This window comes from Aulostomus chinensis, chromosome 20, assembly GCF_037954235.1.
Source record: "Aulostomus chinensis isolate RoL2024-O1b breed Wild chromosome 20, RoL_Achi_v1.0, whole genome shotgun sequence".
NCBI lineage: Eukaryota > Metazoa > Chordata > Actinopteri > Syngnathiformes > Aulostomidae > Aulostomus > Aulostomus chinensis.
The window spans coordinates 15,339,404-15,359,939 of record NC_141339.1 but is presented as its reverse complement, the minus strand read 5'-3'; the positions used below and the strand labels follow the sequence as shown (position 1 = coordinate 15,359,939).

At 39.4% G+C, this 20,536-nt stretch overlaps 1 protein-coding gene across 1 annotated transcript in view; it reads right to left on the bottom strand.

Moving 5' to 3' along the window:
• The window catches only part of fig4a (FIG4 phosphoinositide 5-phosphatase a), a 47,314-nt gene that overhangs the window by 18,740 nt on the left and 8,038 nt on the right, over positions 1–20,536 (bottom strand). Inside the window, exons 5-17 of the mRNA XM_086188778.1 lie at positions 20,124–20,280; positions 19,604–19,654; positions 19,139–19,302; positions 17,787–17,915; positions 15,266–15,366; positions 13,693–13,855; positions 10,898–10,995; positions 6,887–7,020; positions 5,584–5,700; positions 4,122–4,167; positions 3,141–3,289; positions 2,311–2,477; positions 726–864 (exon numbers count right to left, since the gene is read on the bottom strand). Of these exons, the coding sequence (XP_086044904.1) occupies positions 726–864; positions 2,311–2,477; positions 3,141–3,289; positions 4,122–4,167; positions 5,584–5,700; positions 6,887–7,020; positions 10,898–10,995; positions 13,693–13,855; positions 15,266–15,366; positions 17,787–17,915; positions 19,139–19,302; positions 19,604–19,654; positions 20,124–20,280 (1,615 nt within the window). The remainder of the gene's footprint in view (positions 1–725; positions 865–2,310; positions 2,478–3,140; positions 3,290–4,121; positions 4,168–5,583; positions 5,701–6,886; positions 7,021–10,897; positions 10,996–13,692; positions 13,856–15,265; positions 15,367–17,786; positions 17,916–19,138; positions 19,303–19,603; positions 19,655–20,123; positions 20,281–20,536) is intronic.

The window sequence follows — 20,536 nt, the reverse complement described above, 5'->3', positions numbered from 1 at the left end:
CTACCTTGGCCCATTGTGGACACACAGACTAACGGTGTGAGGGAGAAAAAAACTGGGTCTTCTTTTATGTAAGCGTGAAGGTAACAGAAAGCAGGAAACAGGTCGGGGTGCTCAATTATGGCAAAAACCGTAAGCATGATTATCTAACACTGATCGACTTGGGACATGCTTGCTTGTTGTTATTCCTTGGAACCACACAATTGCGTAATTGAGTGAATGAATTAAAGAAAAAATCCATGATAAATATAGCAGGGCTAGAGAGGGTGAGAGAGAGATCAGTATCTCAAATTAGTGACTAAAATTAAAGTGGATTGCAATCGTACACGTTATCGTATGCGTTAGTAAACCACTGAGCTAACATCAGGATCTCACACTCCAAAGCTCTGTCTCCTGTTCCCTTACAAACACAACACGTTCATGTGAACGACCCGTCTATGCTTCGCAGTCTGGGATTTTCTTTCTTTCTTTCGATTAATGCCATTTTAGACAGAGCTGTGCACGTGCAAACTTATTTTTGTGAGATTTCCCACCAAGCTATGCAATCAGAACAAACACACACAAAATTAATGGCAATTTCAAAGGGTATTGTATTCAGGTGTTTTCATTTGCAATCATGTATTTACAGTGCATACTGGTTTTGTAATTAAGTTCTGAGTATGTATATGCACGGAATGTAGGAGTGTGTGTGTGTGTGTGTGTGTGTGTGTGTGTGTGTGTGTATACACCTGCGCCTGTCTTGGAGGAGGGCCATGGTGTTCTTCTGATGCAGGTAGAAGTCAGTAGGCAGCTCCCACAGATGCAGGTGGTACTCTGACGGCTGGTAGACTTGGAGAAACAAGTTGATGGAGTCTTGTCTGTCAGCATCTGAGACAGCGAGGTAGACGGTAATTAAGAGATGCGTTCCTACATTGTGTCATCCGTTTTCTTTAGTGAGAAAAAAATGCACGCTTATCAAATCTGTGTGGTGCTGCCAGTGAAGCCTCTTTTTTGAAAACTTTCCTCTTTAAATATAATAAATAACTCTACTCTCAGGTTTTGCCTGCTTTATTTATCCATCCATTCATTTTCTTTTATGGGTTCTCTCCGGGTAATGCGGCTTCCTCCCACAGTCCAAAGACATGCAAGTTAGGTTAATCAATGACTCTAAATTGACCGTAGGCGTGGCTGTGAGTGTGAATGGTTGTCTGTCTCTATGTGTTGGCCCTACGATGGACTGGCGACCTGTCCAGGGTGAACCCCGCCCGAAGGAAGCTGGGATAGGCTCCAGCCCCCCTGCGACCTTTAATGGATAAGCGGTATAGAAAATGGATGGATGGATACTTTTGAATGTAGAGTGAAGTAGGATACGTAGATGTACACATGGTTAAATGTATGAAAATGGCTGGAACCTTGTAAAAGATCAAGCTGGCAGGAGAAAATCACTGGTATTGAGTGTAGAGTAGTTGTGTGTATAACCTGCATAATATGAGACTTTTGAGAGTTAAGCCTGAATAAACAATTAGCCACTTTCCCACCTCTGCTTTGTAATCATTTTTCAACATGAAAGGAATGATTAGAGTCAAAAGCAAACAGAGTTGATTTACAGGGTCATGCAGTGCAGTTCTATTCATCTGGCTTAATACACAACCCCCCTCTTTTCAAATGCTAAATTCTGGTATAGCAGAGCCACCTTGTCAGGGACGGATTGAGTGGCTTCCAATGTTTCTCCACTTTAACATGTCTATGACTAAAAACATGGCATTGTGGTGGTTGCTGTCCCAGTCATGTTGACCTTTAACCACTCAAATGTTTTCAGGTTATCGCTGAATCCCAGTGGATGTTTTCATGAAAATGGGACGGACCCAAAAATATAATGCCTCTGGCTTATGGTTTTCACCTGCAGTAAGGCATTAAAAACACTATTAAAGTGATTTAAACTTAAAAAAAATTGCCTCCCAGCACCCACGGTCCTCAGGGAGCTTTACACCATCTATCTACGCTGTCTGTCTAACTGAGTGAGATTAGCTGGAGATTCTCAAGAGGCTACACAAGCAGAGTGATTGACAGTGCATGTGTCATGTAAATGTTAGGGGATTTTTATGTGTTTATTTATTTACTGCAAAACTACATTTAAGTACGTGTGATTTGTACATTTAGTCAAAGTCTGTTTCTAAGAGACCCAGGACCCAAAACAAAAGTGCAAAAAGAGGCTTTAAAACTACCAGTGTATTGTAGCATGTGAGTGTGCTTTGATTGTGTGACTGGAGACGTCCCATCGGGTCAAAGAGAAATGATATAAAAACGCCTGCATGAGTCTTTTGTGGTGCGCACCTGAGAAAGCATTGCTGTAGTAACGTGACAGCGTCTGCATGATATCTTTGGAGTGCTGCGTCCAGGGAGCAATCTTCCTGTAGGTCTTGACCCTGTGAACCAGCTGGGAGCCGCCATATTGCAGAGACAGTGTGTCTCCATGGTCCTCATACAGCTCTTCAAACAACCTGAACCAACAAATAATAACACACAGCAGCCGGGTGGTCTTAAAGTTAATTTTGCATATCGTATATATATAGATATCACTCTGACTGTGTTACCAAGAAGAAAAAGAAATGGTTCAACAGGGTGTGAATGTCTAGGACAACGAGATGTAGGCACATGTATGACACATGCTTGTTTACCACCATGCAGTCTGTTCAGGTCTACTTATAGACTTAAAGGAAGTAATTGTGAGGGCTGAACATTGGTACATCATGTACATTGTAGAGGGTGCAGACTAAGGAGAGATGCTGGAAAAAGACGGGGTGAGTTTCCAACATTTGGTGTAGCTTTTGGGCCTCGGTGCAAAAAAAATATATTTCTTGTGAAACAAGAACAAATTTTTTGCATCGAGAGGTTTAATTAGTGAGGCATTTTGTGATTCATGGCTGGAGTATCTGTTGCATTATGGGAATCCCAATGAGAGCCTAAAAAAAGCCAGATTAAATATGTTTTTCATCTTTCAAAACTTATGTATTCATACCAAATTTGTTTAGTAATGAATAGCAAATCTTCTGCAACAGAAGAAACTTTTACAAGGACATAATCAGACATGAAAAAAATACACACATGCAAAAAAACCACAAGAATTTCTGTTAAACAAAAGATGAAGGAGAAAGTAGTTTTACCTCACACAGTCAGTATCAAATTGGAGTTTGGGCTTGTCAATCATTCCTAGTGCATAAAGCTGATAGGCGAGAGCACACTTTCCCACCATGAACTGGGCAGTGTTGGTCCGGTCAAGACAATCCACGCAGTTGGTCCTCAACACACCCGTCTAAAACAACAAAAATACACGATGAAACTTCTGTATTTCCTCAGGAGTCACGCCAAACTACATGAAATGTCTCGAGGTTTCTCTCTTCATTTACCTTCTCACTAAATAGACAGACTAGATTGCTCATGGTTTCCATGACAAGCCATGAAGCCTCTTATTATATCATAACTTGGTTTCAATTAAATCACAAGTCCTTCTTTGTATTTAATGTCTCAGCTCAATGGCTATGGCCTAGTTTTGCAGTAATGAATCCAAGTACCGCTGTCCCGTAACTAATGAAGAGATTCCATAAAGACACTGTTTCAAGAGCCTGAATGAAAGTAGTGGATGTCGTCATCATGGTCGGTTTGTGGATCGCGGTTTTGAAGCCTCAAGTTTGGCAGGTTTGGGATGGTGCGATAGTCGGACAAGTGGGTGAAGTAGTCCTTTTTGTGGTGTTTATGGACAGAGGGAAGTAGGCAACCATTTTAGTTCTTTCCTGATTTTTTTGAAGAACTGTTTTAGATCCTGCCCAAGGTACAATAAAAACCACAAGTGACTTCAGTGATAGTTCATCGGGCAAATATAAGCCAATCTACTGAAACAGGAAACGAAAAAAGCAGTGTAAACAGAATTCCATCACTCATAAAACAGGAGCATTGTGAAGAGACGTTTCTGTGTAATTTTGTCAACTTTTCAAATATACGCACTTTATGTTTATTTAGTTTATACACTGTGATTACTTTTGAAAGGGTTTCATAAATGCAGGGTTCCACTAATTTGAGAAGAAAATATTGGGTCCTCAGGAAAACAGAATTTTAAAGCTCGATTAACAGTAATTGAATTTGCATACCTGCATCCGTCCATTGACGGTAATGTGTCCACCCATGTCCTCCCATCTGAAAAATAAATACATAAATGCATACATGACTTCAATAGAAGACTAGAACTTGAACAAAATGCACAAACACATATCAGTTCTACTCTTGTACAGGCATATTGCCACCCACAACTCAGCTTTTTTTTCCCCTCTGCAAGAGGTGTGATAATCACTGTTTCATGACTGAACGTATCGGTCCAGCTACAAACACACAGTGCTGATACATCTGAACACACTGAAGGAGACAGGAACACAATCAAACAGAAAATTTGTTCTCAGTAAAAATCTGTTGTTTTACAAAACACATGCACACACCCAAGTCAAGGATGTGAACTTAAACATGTTTACTGTATTTGACAAACGGTTCACATTTCTTCACGTAATCTCTCGATTATATTAACCTTGGAAACTGGATAAAAACGGTCTCTCATTAAATGTGAATATAAATGAGTTTATAATTGTCACTTTCCCTAGACATACAGTAACTAATGCTGCAGAAAGGTCCTCAGCCAAGGCTCTGCTCACTGTTCCATAACATACCTCCAAACTAAAAGAGAGGAAACACATTCAGCATAGGTTTTAAAGCTCAGTTGTCTCTTCATAGGACTGAGTTCATGACTTCACTGAGACCAAGTTGAGAACAGTAGGAATAAAGAGGTCAGGAATAAACATTTATAACAATCTGTCTTCTCACCTTCTTTGTTAGTGAGCTAATTTATACACTTGATGAAGGCTGCGCGGAGCAGAGGCAGTAATAAGGTTCACATAAAAGCTCATGAGGGCATTGTTTGTGTATGTGTGTGAGTGTGTGTCTGCAAGCATGCGTTGGAGAGAGCGAAATGAGAGTGTGTAATAAAGATGTTGAGATAGCATACGGTAATACAAAGGAACAGCTAATAAATACTGGCTATTGCATAGTGGTTGTGTTATGTAACAGAATGGTAATGTCGGGTGAAAGTGATTAACATGCGCAGACAATGGAAGAGGCATGCATTCAGTACACGGGCGTCAATCTACTTAGTTCGTTAGCAGGAAATTCTCAGTGGCACAATTACAATCAGGGATAATTTCCAAGAAATCATAGCTGAAGAGTTTTCAAATGAAGCGAGTGTCAATAAATGTACGATTCTGAATATGTATGAATGTAATGATGGATGATGCAGCTTTTTCGAAAAATGATGTTGTGATATGTAAATGCAGGATGGTGGTGTGGTCTCGGCACATGTTTTCCTGCTCACATTTGGACCTAGAGTATCTGCATCAAGGTGTTTTTGTTCGAAAAAAATAAGTAATCAACGTCTACCAACTGTTTCTGAATATATCTCATGTCTGTTTACAGTTATATCAAAATGTAAAGTTTTGGGGTTTCTTTTTTGCACATAACAGCTGACACTTATAAATGGTCGAGCTCATTGTAGGATGAAAAAAGTCTCACCTGTCATCCAGTCTGAGGGTATGACAGTAGAAGTCGGATCGATTAACAAAGAAACCTGTTCGCTTGACCACATTCTCCGCTATCGTACTCAGACGATCCAAAACATTGCACAGTTTACTGAGAAAGACAGAAAAATTACATCATATTATTACTTTTGCAAAAAAAAAAAAAAAAAAAAAAAAAAAAATGAACCAAATCTTCCATCTTTCTGAGGATCTTTCAAATGGTCTTGTTGGGATACTTTAAGACTTGACAACTTGGCTCAAATGCGTGTTTTCTGATCATAGGGAATATTCATAACCGATAAGCCACAATAAAATTTTACTTTTAGAGGAAAAAAACCCAACTGATTCACTTCGTAAGGTCTGTGTGAGTGTGGTCAGATCTGATTTTACTGACCGCAGTAAATATAATATAAAATAATAATAATAAAAATAACAAGCCCATTATCTCAGTATAGAAATAACTTGTTACAGCAAGATAATTGACTTTTTATCTCTACAAAACTGACATGTGATAATAAAGAGTTAGTTGTCATGTTATCTTTAGATAAAAAGTTGATTTTCTTGTAATAAAAAGTTATCACTTTATGGTGAGATAATGAGTGTCCTTATCGCATGATATCAGAATAAATGAACCTGTGAACATGTGTTAATGCCATTATCTCAAGATCATTAAAATAACTAAATCAGATATTTCAACTGTAAAAAAAAAAAAAAATGCATTAAATAAATAATGACAAGTAATATGACCTTTCTTGGCCTCCGTAAAAACACAGTCAGATTTTGATTCAAGTAGTGATCAATTCTTAATGATCCATAACATCTTTCAAACAGAACTCAAGAGGACATACAGATACAAAACACTGAAAAGTCTCATTAAAAACAAATGCGATGGTAAGCTTGTAACGGGAGGGTTTTGCTTGTCATGGGGGACATTTTTGAGAAATATGCTTATTGACCATTGTCAACAGATCCTCTTCTGTCCTCTGTGCACGCATCAGGGAGCTGAGATCCACAAAGACTGGCTACCTGCTAGCTAGCTTAAGTGGCTAGCAAGACTCTGCGCTTTCCTCTAATAAGTAGCTGTCTGACCACTTTAGATTAGCGTTTCTTTTTGAAAGGACGTCCGAACCAAATTGATGTTATTACTCAGTCAAAGTCTTGAGTAATGCTGTTCTGAAAAGGATGTGTCATGACACCACCCCCGCCCCCCCAAAAAAACCCCACAACAAAACAAAAACTTCACATTCAAACAAGACATTTTTGATATACATAAGTATTTTGCGCTGCCACATTTCAACCTCTTAGTGTAGCGGGCCATGTCCCAGGCGATGTACTCGATGCAGTGGTCTGGAGGGAGGAACTGATTGAGGTTGAGCACAGCGGGGTAGAGCTCTTCACTCAGAATCTTCTCATGTTTCCTTTTTTCCCGTTTCTATAACACAATAGATGAATCTATAAGTATATATCACGCATATGACACCTGCTCCTTTACATAAAGAGATAAGAAAGGCAAACATAGGTTACATTAAAATACAACTGTAATAGAATTCCAGTTGCATAAAAAGTCTCATGAGGATACAAGCTGATGTCGTCGGACACGGCAGATGCGTGTTCACTCTGATGCATTCAGCAATTCAATTTTTGGCTTTTCGCCGCTGACCTCAAATAAAAACGGAGGCAGTTTGCAGGAAAGAGGTGGACATGTAACAGGAGGAAGAGAAGTGATGGAGAAGATGGTGAATGACAGAAAGTACAGCTGGGTGGGATATTTTCCAACTTGGGTCCAACAAAAAGTCTGACTGAAGGCTTTAATATCAATAGTGCTGCGTGATTTTTGTAAAAAAAAGTTACGTCACCATTATTGTGTTCAACATTGCCATGTAAGAAAAAAAAAAAGGTTAAATAGTCCAATTGCTTGGTTACCAAGTAAAATCTGTACAACCTACTGATAATTTAAAAAATGAACTAGCAAGAAAAAAAAGAACGCAAAAAAAAATTGTAGAGTTTCTGTTTGAAATGACAGCCATTAGAAAAATATCCTATAAGAACAAATACATTTTTTGTAACATTTGTCAAGTATGCTTTAAAATAATATTTTGATTCGGCTATACATTGCACACACTGACATGATTCACTTAATTGTGCAGCACTAATTACTACACTGTATACATTAATGCATTTTAAACCCCTTTTGTTGCCATTCATATTTATTTCTCTTTATATTTATTCCTAGTTGTTAATTCTTCAGGTGTTATTTCACTCTACAGCAATACAGGCTTCTACATTTGTGTGTTTCTTTTCAACAAAACAATGAATAATACATGCATGATGCATGAATATACCCAGTCTTTAACTGTGACCTGTAATGACACTGGCCATCATGTCCGTTGACACCTCTAGCCCTCGCTGAGCCTTTTTTCGGTGATCTCCCTGGATGATAATTGGCTTGGGTGCATCATTTAGCAGCTCACATCACCATTCACACATCCAGCAGTGGCAAAGAAGGACAGCTACCAGTCAAATTGCTAATTTCCTCACCCATTCAGGAGAGCATGTCATAAAGTCTGGCACAACCACCACGCACAACCACTGCACACACACACACACACACACACACACGCATTCACAAAGTCACACTTCCCAGGCACAGATGATACGCGAAGAGTGTGCAATGTACTTGAAAAAGCACACGTGCACCGAACACAGGTCTGAACCAGCAAACAAATGCCACGTTCATGATCACGGTCTGAGTTGTACGTACAAATGAATGCAAACGCTCACATGTGCAAATATATGCAGAGGCATGTCACAGACAATTTAATGACAGAAATTAGCGCCTGAATTATTTATAGTTTTGCATGGAGAAGGGTGTGTGTAATCTTCTTCCTTTTCTGTGTGTCGGTACATTGTTATGGGTGACGAGGAGTCTCCCAAAGGAAATTTGATCTTAGAAAAGTTATCTCCAACAATCAAACTAAATTGGCTCTAATTAAATAAGCTGGCTGGGAAAGTGATTCACATGTGAGGCCATGTGCACGCTTTCTCTTCCTCTATTCACACACACGCACACGCACACACTCAGAAACACACACTAACCCATGACTTCTTTCAGTCTCACTGGGATAATGGAAAGGGTGTTGTGTATAAGTGTGTGTGTGTGTGTATGGGGGGGGGGGGGGGGGTCCCCCCTTGCAAATATCACATGGCTGCAGCTTGTGTGGATCTCGGAGGTCTATGATTGGTCCCTCGACTCACGGCTCCCCTTGTGAGTGACAACGTGAGCATGAAACCCAAGCTACTGAGTGTATGGCTTGGTGCCAGAGTGTGTCAATGCATGTGTATGCAAGAGGCAAAACAAATCTAATACTACAAACAGGCAAATGCTGCACACTGAGATGAGAATGAAAAAACTAAATCACTGGTTTGCACAAGGAAGCTTTTGCTTTTTTTCTTTTTTTTTTGAAGACTGGGTGGCTTGGAGCATTTTTTTTTTTTTTTTTAGCTTCACACTTTTCAAAAAGTCATTACTATATTTCTTCAGAATTAATTATTTAACAGTATGTAATTGTTTTTCATTTTTTTTAAGAGCAGTTTGATGGTTTATTATGATCTCACGGCAATATGAATTGAAAGGATGAGACTTCAGAGGGGGTCTCACCTGCTTCATTGCCATCTCTGTTGGTGCATCTAGACAGTAATGACAAAGGTGAGGCACCATTTCAACTGCTAGTAATCAAAAACAGCCAGGGAGCTCTCCTGGGAGTAGAAAAGTCACCACAGCAACAGTTAACCCCTCGCATCCGTCTGGTGCTTGGCCAATTACACAATCCCAGCTCGTCTGAGAGATAACTACCTGGTGAGTGATTCCGCAGGTTGAGCATATTTCATTCAGACACCTGAGAATTCTCCCTCTAAAAGGAAAATTCTAGTATTTTGCATCTCACGTATTAAGACAATTATCTTTATCTGCCTTTATTAGAAGGTTGATAGTGAAGAGGCAGACAGGAAATGAGTGGAAAGAGACTGACAAAGGGAATGACATCAACAAACAAAAGTCCTCTGCGTCCGTCTACGTCAGCCAACATGGTCGTTTTCTGTCCTGAACTTAACTCGGGGATGGAGGAGTGACACAGAAATTACTGGAGTCTGTCGGTCCATCTGTTGTGGTCAACAGTCTGAAATGAACCATCTTCAGCAGAGACTCTCCTCTGAGAGTTCGACGCCCTCAGCTCACCACCTCCTGTCCTGACCATATCACAGTGAGGCCAATGTGGCTTCTCAACAGCGACCTCATATGCTGTGGTACACTCCTACATTACACAACTCCAGGTTAAACCTGGCCAACGTCTCAGAAAGATACAAAGTGTGTCTGTAATCTTAATTCCTCTCTACAAATTAATGCTCATTTGCAGTTATCTAGTAATAGCAATGAAAACCACTATTCCTGCCAGGTTAAAGTCTTTTAATTATCATCTTATTCACAGGATTATTAATTAATCCTCACTATCATTGCTGGGAAAAACATCACATATAAGTGTTACGGTGACTGCAGGGCCTTGAAGGAGCCAGAGAGCTTGGATGTAATGATTGCAGAGGCATTTAAAGGCTCTTCAATAAGTTCATTAATGATGGTAAAAGTTTACTTAAATGAGTTTTGGCCCAAAAAAGTGAATTGTATACATTTTTAGTGTTCGATATTAAAAAATGTCTGTGTGTGTGTGTGTGTGTGTGTGTGGTGGTGCAGTGAACGGAGGATCACAAAACCCTTCTGCTGGGTTCTGAAGATGTTATTCTCAGTCCAACATGGCGGCTGGGCTTCTATGTTCTTTGTCCCATCCATTCTCTGTGGAGAGCTTGTGTACCGCATTATTGGATGCAAATGATCTGACTTGATCTAACAGGGCAGTGATGATCAAACATTAGCCAAGTACTTATCCCATTAGAGCCCTCTGCTAATTATTTTAATGTGTACATATTGTAAATAAATGACCACATACCTGATATCTGACCCCCCCCCCCCGCCAAGAAATCATTCATAATAACAGTCAGTGGCATAAATCGGCATCTTCAGATAATCGTAAAGACACTGCATATTTGTAACATTTGTCTTAGAATTCAAACTCACTAAAAACTGAGGTATTGTGAGTTGTGATGAGGTTTAAACAACAAAGATCAAGTGATTTAAAAGAGGCAATTAGGTCCTAGTAGTTCAGTTAAAGTTAAAGCCTTCATCTCAATTTTGTTTCATTAAACCTATTAAAAAAAAGGGGAATCATAGGTTGTGTGTGGAGATGCGCTTAATACGTCACCTTGACCAGGTTGAGGATGATAACGGGTGAGCCAAACCGCTGCAGCATCTGGTCAAAGTGAAGGGCGGCTACATGAGCGTATGGATCCGCCTGGTCCACTGGAAGAGAGGATGAATGTGCTGAATATTTACCACATCTCGATGTCACAGAGGAGAAAATACAGAAATGATGTTATGTGCATCCGTGTAAAGGTTAAAAGAACATAGTCAGGTTAAATTCAGACCAGCAGAAGAGTTCTGAATTAGGAGTTAACTGTGTCCAAAAAAAAAAAATAAAATAAAATGTATCAATACATTTTTGATCAAATGAACACTGCAGGTGTTGATCGCTGTGATTTTGAAAATGTGTGAAGACTGTGCCGATCATTTACCCTACTTTTCAAAACATTTAAGATTTAAATGTGTATAAGTTTGCGTGATATGTGGATGACGTTTAACAACGTTTGATAAATCTTGTCCGAGTCCCTAATGTAAATCTAGAGTAATCTGGCATGAGTATTTCTTTTGGGATTAGTTCAATTTTAGCGTATGTAATCTTATTTTCCTAGACTGTTTTAGACTTCCTGTATTGGGTTGTGGCATTACCTTAAACTCAAATATTAGACATTTATTGAGACTTCACTCTTACAAAGTAAACTATACAAAAATAAAATCATTAACTGTTCTATCCTATTTTACATATTCACAAAATTACTGTATATCCCTAAGAAGACCCCCCCCCCAAACACACACACACACAATCACAACCCCCGATTAAATACAAAAACCTTCCAACTGCCAAAATTCAGAGGTCTAGGATTTCCTTGTATCATATTTGTGATGAAGAATGACGAAAAAATACAATCCAGCTACAAAAAAAAAAAAAAAATCAAGGCAATTTGTTTCAATGCATGTGTGAGCCAACAATTACCAATTTGGGGATTTTAGTTAACGTCATCGAGAGAGAAAAATAAAAAGGCACTACTGTAAAGTGGGTTATAAAGCATTACACCAAATTAACAATCCAGTCCCACACATTCCTTCATTTCTGCTCGTTCACCACTTTAAGATCATATTGCTACCATTCGCCGCTCATGCAGAGCCCACAGCTGCATCCTGCCATCAAACTGGACCAGTCAAGCACCTCAGATGATAGATTAGAGGAAGTAGGTCAGATCCTGCCACACAATCCCTCACCTCTATCTGAAAACTGACACACACGCAAATCAGAGAGCTTCACTACATACTTTTGAAACTTCACTCCCCTGTCATTCATCTCCTGAAGCCTCGGCACACATGAGAGTTTATGTCAACACAAAGAGGTAACAGTCTATCGACATTCTTACTGTACTAAAGGAAAAAAAATAGCTGATAGTGATAAAGTGATAAAGAAGCAGCAGCCATTAAGGCCATCTCCAGCACGACAAAGACATTTGTGTACTTCAGGGTAGCCATAAAGACATTTATATAGGCTTATGCAATGAATCTCGGCAGTCATGTCAGAGACAAGGTTGAGGTGATGAATGGTGTGATATGGAAGTTTATACAAACTGTCTCCTAGCCACATCCCTGACCTACATTCATGGAATAGATGTTCTGTCACATTATGCAGCTTACATCACGATCAAATAAATATAATGTGTAAAGCTTGATTCATGATATGAGCTCACATGAAATGAAAACTATTTACTCAATTGTACTACACTGTACAATAACTGTAGTATATTTATTATGTAGGTCCTTTTTACAGCAGCCATTTTGAGATGTCAGATTAAGCGTAGGTGGGACTAAGAGTGGTGCAGGGATGACGTATTTCTGTAGATCGACCCATGACTTTGCATCATCGTGAGTTCCCTAGAAAAAAAGCCAATGACGGTTACATTGGATTTTGTATTATTGTTGAAAATAAACTCTGTAGCACACAAAGATCTAAAACCTGGAAATTTGAACACCACTTTTCTGATTTTTGAAGCTTAATTGAGATTGCAAGGTGGCAGACAAATAGAAGGCCGCGGAGGTAAATATAGAGTATACAAATGTCAACACACCAACACACACATTTCTGAATGGTGCAAGAATCCGGGCAACATTTGGGAAATGTCAGATAAGGGCTGTTTTTAAGGATCAAAGTAGGCACAGGATGATGAGGTAAGCTGATACACGAAGGGATCTTTGGGACATGCCTGGCATCTCTGTCCCACACAGGTAAATGTCACCTAAGGATGAATTAAAGGGCGAACTGAGAGGAAAAAGATTATGATTCAATACGGCCATTGTACGCATGCAAGCATCGATGTCCTCCAGTGTGCAAACGCACCCAGAAACACACACAGCAGTCGGCTGTCACCTCTCTCTAGCCCTGCTGTTTTTATCCAGCTCATAATGAGGTGGGAGAATGGATACAAAGATGAGGACCAAATGGGGGGTGTCCTGCCTTTACCTTCGTCTTTCTTTCTTTTCTTTTTTTTAATCTTTGTTCCAGTGGTGGAGAAGAATAGCCCCTGACAAAAGCCGACCTCCTATATTAATGTAATTTTTCAGATTACATTCTTCTTCTGTCCCCATAAGATTATTTCTGGCCCTGGACAGTTGCTAGTATGAATAAATTGACTACTATGAACGTAAATATGAATTCGTTGTATGGCTGAAGATTAAGAGAGGATATATCTGTATCTTTGATATAACAAAGGAGTGTTCGTCCTTTCTTTCAAGCTTTTCTATCACACTGCATAATGCTTGGTATCAAATTGGTCACACACCGAAGAAGAAGGAACCTTTGATGTACCGAGAAAATAAAAAGGACTTCTTGTAACTTACGTCGTATTGGTGGTTTTGGCATCATGGTGGAAATGTCCTGGGACCAGTAGAGCGGGACTGAACCTCTCACTTGAACATATGAGGAGTAACTTCCCGCTGTGAATGACATGACTGAGGCATCATGGACTATCTGCTCTGTCTCCACCTCATTAGCTACGTCCCCCTACAAAAGAATAACAACAAAACACACAAACTAGGTTTAGAAAAAATACAATAAAATCTCACCATAAGGCTCATTTGGTAGCTGCCAATACTAACAAATGATCTTCATCAGCAGCTGTCGTGGCCCTGTAGATAATGAATTTTTCATTTTTTTCCTGCTGTGCTCAACTCGTATTTTATCATTTTGCTGTTAAAAATTGGTGAAATACAGAATACTGGTGCATTCGAATCTGTGAATTAAAAATGAGCAGAATTCCAGCTTCTTGTATCGTGACATGAAATGAAACAACAGGTTCTGACAACAAGACTGGGACAGAGAGCAGCTACTAGCGTGACATTATTCATGCTCACTATTCATCTAATTCCAGTAACAGTTGATCTGGGCCCACAGCAGTTGTGTACATGTTAAAATGCAGTTGCTAGCGGCTAGTGTTACACTGACTGAGAGACAAATAGTAGATAAGATCCTTGTCTTTCTCTTCTTCCTCCATAAACACCTCTGTCGTGATCTCTGTCCTGTATATTGTAACTACTGCTGCACTTTATTCCAGTATATTGATGCATTCTTTAATTTTTAATTCACTGCTATCTCACTCCTGTACATTACTATATATTTTAAATACTAGTGCACTTTATTCTGGCTGCATTCATGTACATACATACACTTATTTATATTACATTTTTGTTAATCACTGTATCCTTCACTTGCCCTTTATATTTTAACTGCACTGAGCAAAATGCAATCTGTATACACATGGCACATACTTAAATGATAACAAAGTCTGTCTAAGTCTAAGTCCTGAGAATTCTGAGCTAGCTTCTAGTACCTGAAAGCAACACTTCTGGCAGGAGTTTCCTTCTGGCTCAAATTACATAGTGCAGATGTAGAGAGCTCAGAGGACAAATCAAAGAGGCAACATTCTCATTATTCTCCAAGTCAGAGTACCATCTAAACAATGTTAAAATCGTTAGTTTGAACTAAAAATGCCACATCGTGATGCACTTAAAAGACTTTTCGCCTTGCGTTGGCAGTAAAGCTGAGGCTCATTCTTGACTTTGAAAAACACATTAAACAGAGGCCCATTGAGTGGCAGTTTAGTTTTGTTCTGAAGCTTTTAATTATACTGATGAGAAGTTTTGACGTTTAAAACAAAAAAGGAAATGAAAAGAACGAAAACTATTTGTGAAAATTGCCAGTCCAAAGAGAAAAGGGAAATCTACTGTTTGTTTGTTCCTGAAGTTCCTCCCTCCTCCCACTGCCCACCCACACAGACACTTGTGCATACTCAAGGAAAAGGCAGCGGGTTACATTAACCCCCTGTGATCACCATGAGTCATCTCAATCATCCTGGTGGACTTCAGTCCTGCCTCCACTATCTATTCTTCCCTGTTACCTCGGTAACAGCTGTACCTCGCAGTTGGCTCCTCTTTTGAGGAAGCGGGTCCCGGCAAATTTGCTGGATCGCCTGGCAATGAGGGTTATGTGAACTGGCCGGCCATAGATCAGAAGCTCTGTGGATGGTGGGTAAAGGAAGAATAACAACACACACGTGATGGCATTATACAATCCCCTGAATGCGACACACTTTTTAACACCTCATACCTTCTTAAACTTTAGTCTTGATAAAATTTGGAATTTTCCAACATCTATGTTGTTTTATCAGATCAACAGATTAACTTCACACAAAACAGTTTGTATCACATGCAAAATTTAAATATAACACAGGAATAAGTAGAATTTCATTTTCCACTTCTTGTTGCCAGGGGCTTGAACTCGAGAGTGTGTTTGGCTTATTGATAGAAAGTAGAAAATCAACTTTATTTACATTTATGCACCATGGGACCTTTGAATTCAATTTTATAGAACATGCAGTTCTATAAAGAACACAACACATAACAAATAATAGTGAAGGTAACATGCTAAACCTGTCCGACAGGTCACTCCAGGGTCCGCCATCTCAGTGCTGTAGCTCCACATAATTGACTGAGCTCTTAAAGGAAATAGATTTAGGTGTATGTAGATGTTCAGGGTCAAATAGATGTTTAGGGACATGTCAGCGAGGCCCATAGACTTAGCCCCATAGCCCTATATATCTTCTATCTTGTCCCCTCTTCACTATTTACACTTTCCTGCACTGGCAGTCTCACTCTCCTGTTATTACACCCAACTGTCCTTTCTAACTCTCAGAAAAACAGCCAAGGCCAAAAAAATTTCTGGGAATTGTCTATATTCAAACTGCCCACATAATGTGGCAGTACGCTGCCTGATAAGAGAGATGACAGTGTTAACAGCAGTGCAGAAAGTAAACTGCACCAGCTCATCAGCTCGATGCAGTTTACTGTGCAACACTCCTGCATTAGGCAAAATGATTAAATTCTTCCATTTTGGTATCCTAGGGCAAATTTTTACCATAATAAATCAGACTGTTTACTCAGCTCTAGTCAAGCCCTCTGCAGCAGAAACTCATGCATCAATACCGCAAAGCTTCTCAAAGAATGCTGAGGAAATTACTCATGTGGAACCCAATCAAAATCCCTGAAATGTAGATTGCTGAGTCAAATTTAAAAGGTAGAAGCTACTCTAATACAGATTCACTCTAACATGTATGTACAAACACTGGTTTTCCATGCAAAAGAAAAACAAATCATTTGAATAAAATACAGAATGTTGCATTTTTTTTACCACACACACGCCCAGTGTAAATAATGGAAGACAAGCACAGTTCAACGAGGGGATTGATTCTGAGCAAAGAGGGGGGTGACAAGGTCAACAATTCAAGTAGTTTGTGATCACTCACGCTGATAAGACAAAAAATCTGGACTTGTAATAATTATACAAAGTAGCGCAGTGCAATTTTTTTTGCGCAGCTGGGCATTGTGGGATGTTAAAAACCTCCCTGGCTAATCTTTGACTTTGGTGACTGAATTATCACTTTGATCTCGGGGCTCTGACTCTAATCTCAGACTTTGGTTGCTGAGTTATCACTTTGATGTCGGGGCACTGATCCCCTCCCTTTCCCCACCCTTTCTGTGTGCGATCTTGGGGTTTTGATTTTAATCTCTAACATACCACTGACATTACGACGACACCTATTGCAGTACCCATTGTTTGAGGTGAAAAGCCATGGGTTGTGTGACATCACATAACCTGCCTGCGATCTCTAACTGTGATCTCTTTCATGTCATCTCAGTCAATTAAAGGACTGTAGCAGGAAATGGGAAATATATGAATGTAGGGGCATTCCAGCACTTGGCTTTCCCCTGCTTACAGCGTATCTTTTTTGGTATACAGCTTTGGTGCATTCTTATTAAACAGTGAATAACATTTATTTCTGAGTTCTGCCATCTTCTAAGTCTTGACAATTCATCATAATTCATTGCAAACCACAATATGACCTACTTCAACTTTCAAATCACAGGCAGGCGTATAATTTGTTAAATGGTAGTTGTTTGCTAAAATACCACTTAAAATTAAATACTGTGGTGCTGCAGAAAAGTGCAGCCAACACATCGTATTCTCTAGACTTTAGTAGACATCTTTATTTTAATAAATATGCCCAAAAAGTATATAAATTTAACATTCCAACTACTATCGCAATTCAAATCCCAATATCAGTCAACGCAATAAGACTTTTTTTTTTTTTTAAATTGTACAGCCCTTTCATCTCTGTCATTCCAGTCTGTCATCTCAATGACTGTCTGCTCAGATCCCCAGACACTTCCTGTAGGCTGCCCTGATGGGGTCAAGAAGTCTGATGAACAGTTGTTGAGATTATCAACAACTGTTAAAGACATACACAGAGACGTTTTGCATTGAAAGGTATACCTCTCACCTTATTAAAAAAAATTAAAATGAAACACATAAACATAAGAAAAGCGACACATTCTATAATCACTCCAGCAAATCTCAGTGGACAATGCTGAAAGGATACTGGACTGGCCACAGAAGCCATGGATTATATACATGAGCCAGTCATGATGCACTATGTCCTTGACTCGTTCCAGCAACTTCCCGTTCCACACGTACTTGTAGTACGGCTCGTTCTGGAGGCCATAAACCACTGTTGCGGAGGACAATGAACACATAAAACCTCTGGATCGATTTGCTGAACTGGACTCAGACATAAGTATCAGCTGTAAAGCAACAAGTGGAAAGAAGCAAAAGCTTAGCTGAGGCAATACAGGCTGTGGAACAACGGCAAAATCTAATTAGAAACATCAGCATTCAGTTGCCCTAACAGGGATTAGGTTTATTTTTTTTTCTTTCATTAAAAGAATGGATGTATCAGTCAAGGCTGCAGCAGAGCTGTAAAATCCTTCCAAGTCTAACTTTTAATGGATTTCAATTATCTTTACAAACTCAGACATACTTGCCGTGACACAGATATATCAGTGAGGTCTTTATGGGAGGAAAAAAATTATACTGGACATCTTTTCATTTATTAAGTGAGGTGGATTAGACCTCAATACAATTTTCTCATCTATCCTGGAAAGAAAAACACACTCACAAACACACAAGACTAAACAAAGACCTCCTCCAGCTTTCCTCCCACCTCCACTCATCATTAAACTCACCTTTGAGTTTTTCCATTCGGTCTTCTATTTACTTATACTCATTATCTATAGAAGCAGCTCACAATCTGAGGCCTAAAAGGGCTCCAAAAGAAGGGCCACTTCTACCCCGAGGTTGTAAAAATCAGACCTGAATATGTTTGAAATGGCCCTCTCTAAAAAGAAATAACAGGGTTAAGATTGACACAATTGAAGAGTTTCATGACAATTCTTAATAATAACATCGCTACAGGGCTTGTGCCCACCGAAGCGCTTTTTTTTTCCTGTGTCCAGCATATATTTTTAATTGTTTTCAATGGGAGCGCACCATTTTTCAATCTAGCAATACAATGCAAGGGGCATGACGAAGTGCTCATCCCTAATTTCCACTCGAAGCAGCTTGTTGGTAAGCAGGTTGTGTAAAAGCCGCACCTCTTCATGAGAAATACACGACGGGTCTAGTTTTGACAGACAGCGTGTCAATCTGCAAAGAGCAGATCAAACCAGACATGAACTCCCCAAATAGATGAGATAGTGGTTACGGTCATTTTCCCAGAATTGGGCTGAGCATAATTTTTTTTGTCGCAGAGTTAAAAAAAAGAAAAAAGTTCAATTTTGGTTAAAACCAGTCACAATTCAGGAGGAGCCTGGGGTGTGTGTGCACTTTCAACTAGAATGTGGAGAGGTTTTCTCCAACCAGTAGAATAAATATTTGCAATTCCCTTCCACTCGCCTTGCGTAGGTAGCCCCTCGTCCTCAAAGATGTCAAAGTTGTCCTGTCCGCTCTTGGTGGGTACCTCCTCCTCGACAGAGGAAGCTGCTGATGACCACAGTTCATAAGGTCTTTGCAGTAACGTCAGGTTGTACTGCAGGGAGTGGCTGAGGTCGTAGCTGTAACTGTTGCGTGACATAACAGTTCCATTTTAAACAAAGAAATAAAGACAATTTCACTGGAGGTGAGATGAGACAGGAGTCCTTTGTTATTGTGAAAGCAGACAACTTAACGGTAAACCTTTGGTTGAAGGTTTCTTGTCTGATTTTTTTCAGTCAAAACAATATCGTGATTAGTGGGAAAAACAGATGAGAAATAACGCAATGTTAAAACTTGGGTATATGTACATTCGCTGTATTCTTTATGCATAGTAGTGATAAACACTGAAGAGGCTTTTTTTCTTGTTTGTCAAACAATTTCTCTTACCTGAAGTAAAAGTTGCTGGACAAGTCCACATTCTGAAAGATCCGCACATATCTGTAAGAGCGGAAAATTCAGTCAGACTCACATTTGAACGACACAACAGGAAAACATATTATCTATAAAGCCAGTTTATGGATGAATGCAACATGTTGTCAAAGTTGTTGCTTGTTTGATCATCTGTTAGACTTTTCCCAGAATACTGTGTTAATTCAAAAAGAATATGAATTATCTATTGCTATTTTATTAGCCTCTTGAATTCTGACTTTTTATTTTGAAAGGTAAAAGTAAGACAGATGGACTTGCTGCTCTGAAAGACTATGGAGTGTGTTTAAGAGAAAAGAAATGTGTTTGTACATGATTGCATTGCGCATTTCTTTACAAAATGTCTCTGCTGATTCCTCAGAAGTGTTTTTTTTTTGAGAGTCAAGTAACTGTGAGTCTGGGGGGGGGGGGGGGGGGGGGACGCCAATGGTACAATACTGTGACTTTCATTTATTTCTGGAGACAACATACAAACTAATACCTTGCTTCATCTGGGTGTGTGACTCTGACCGAGTCATTGGGGATGTAGATCATGCTGGTGTCTTCTATCTTGTAAATGGAATGACCACCGATATCCGCCATCTTTCTCCGTTTGGTAATCAACACAATGTAGTAGCCCTCGAGGAAACGTACAAACCCTGTAAAAAAAACAAAACAACACTCATTTAAAATACTTTAAACCTTCAACAGCATTATTTATAACATGTAAATCCCACAGCAATACTTCTTTATCTAATGTGATCATTTTTGCCGCCACCTTACCTAACCTGAATAATTCAGTCCACGCTGACTTTCAGTTCAGAGGACAAAAAAAGACGCTGTAAGCAAGTAGGCCAACCTTTTTACTGCTTGATAATCAGCTGCAGCTTTGACAATACACACAAATGTGTCCCA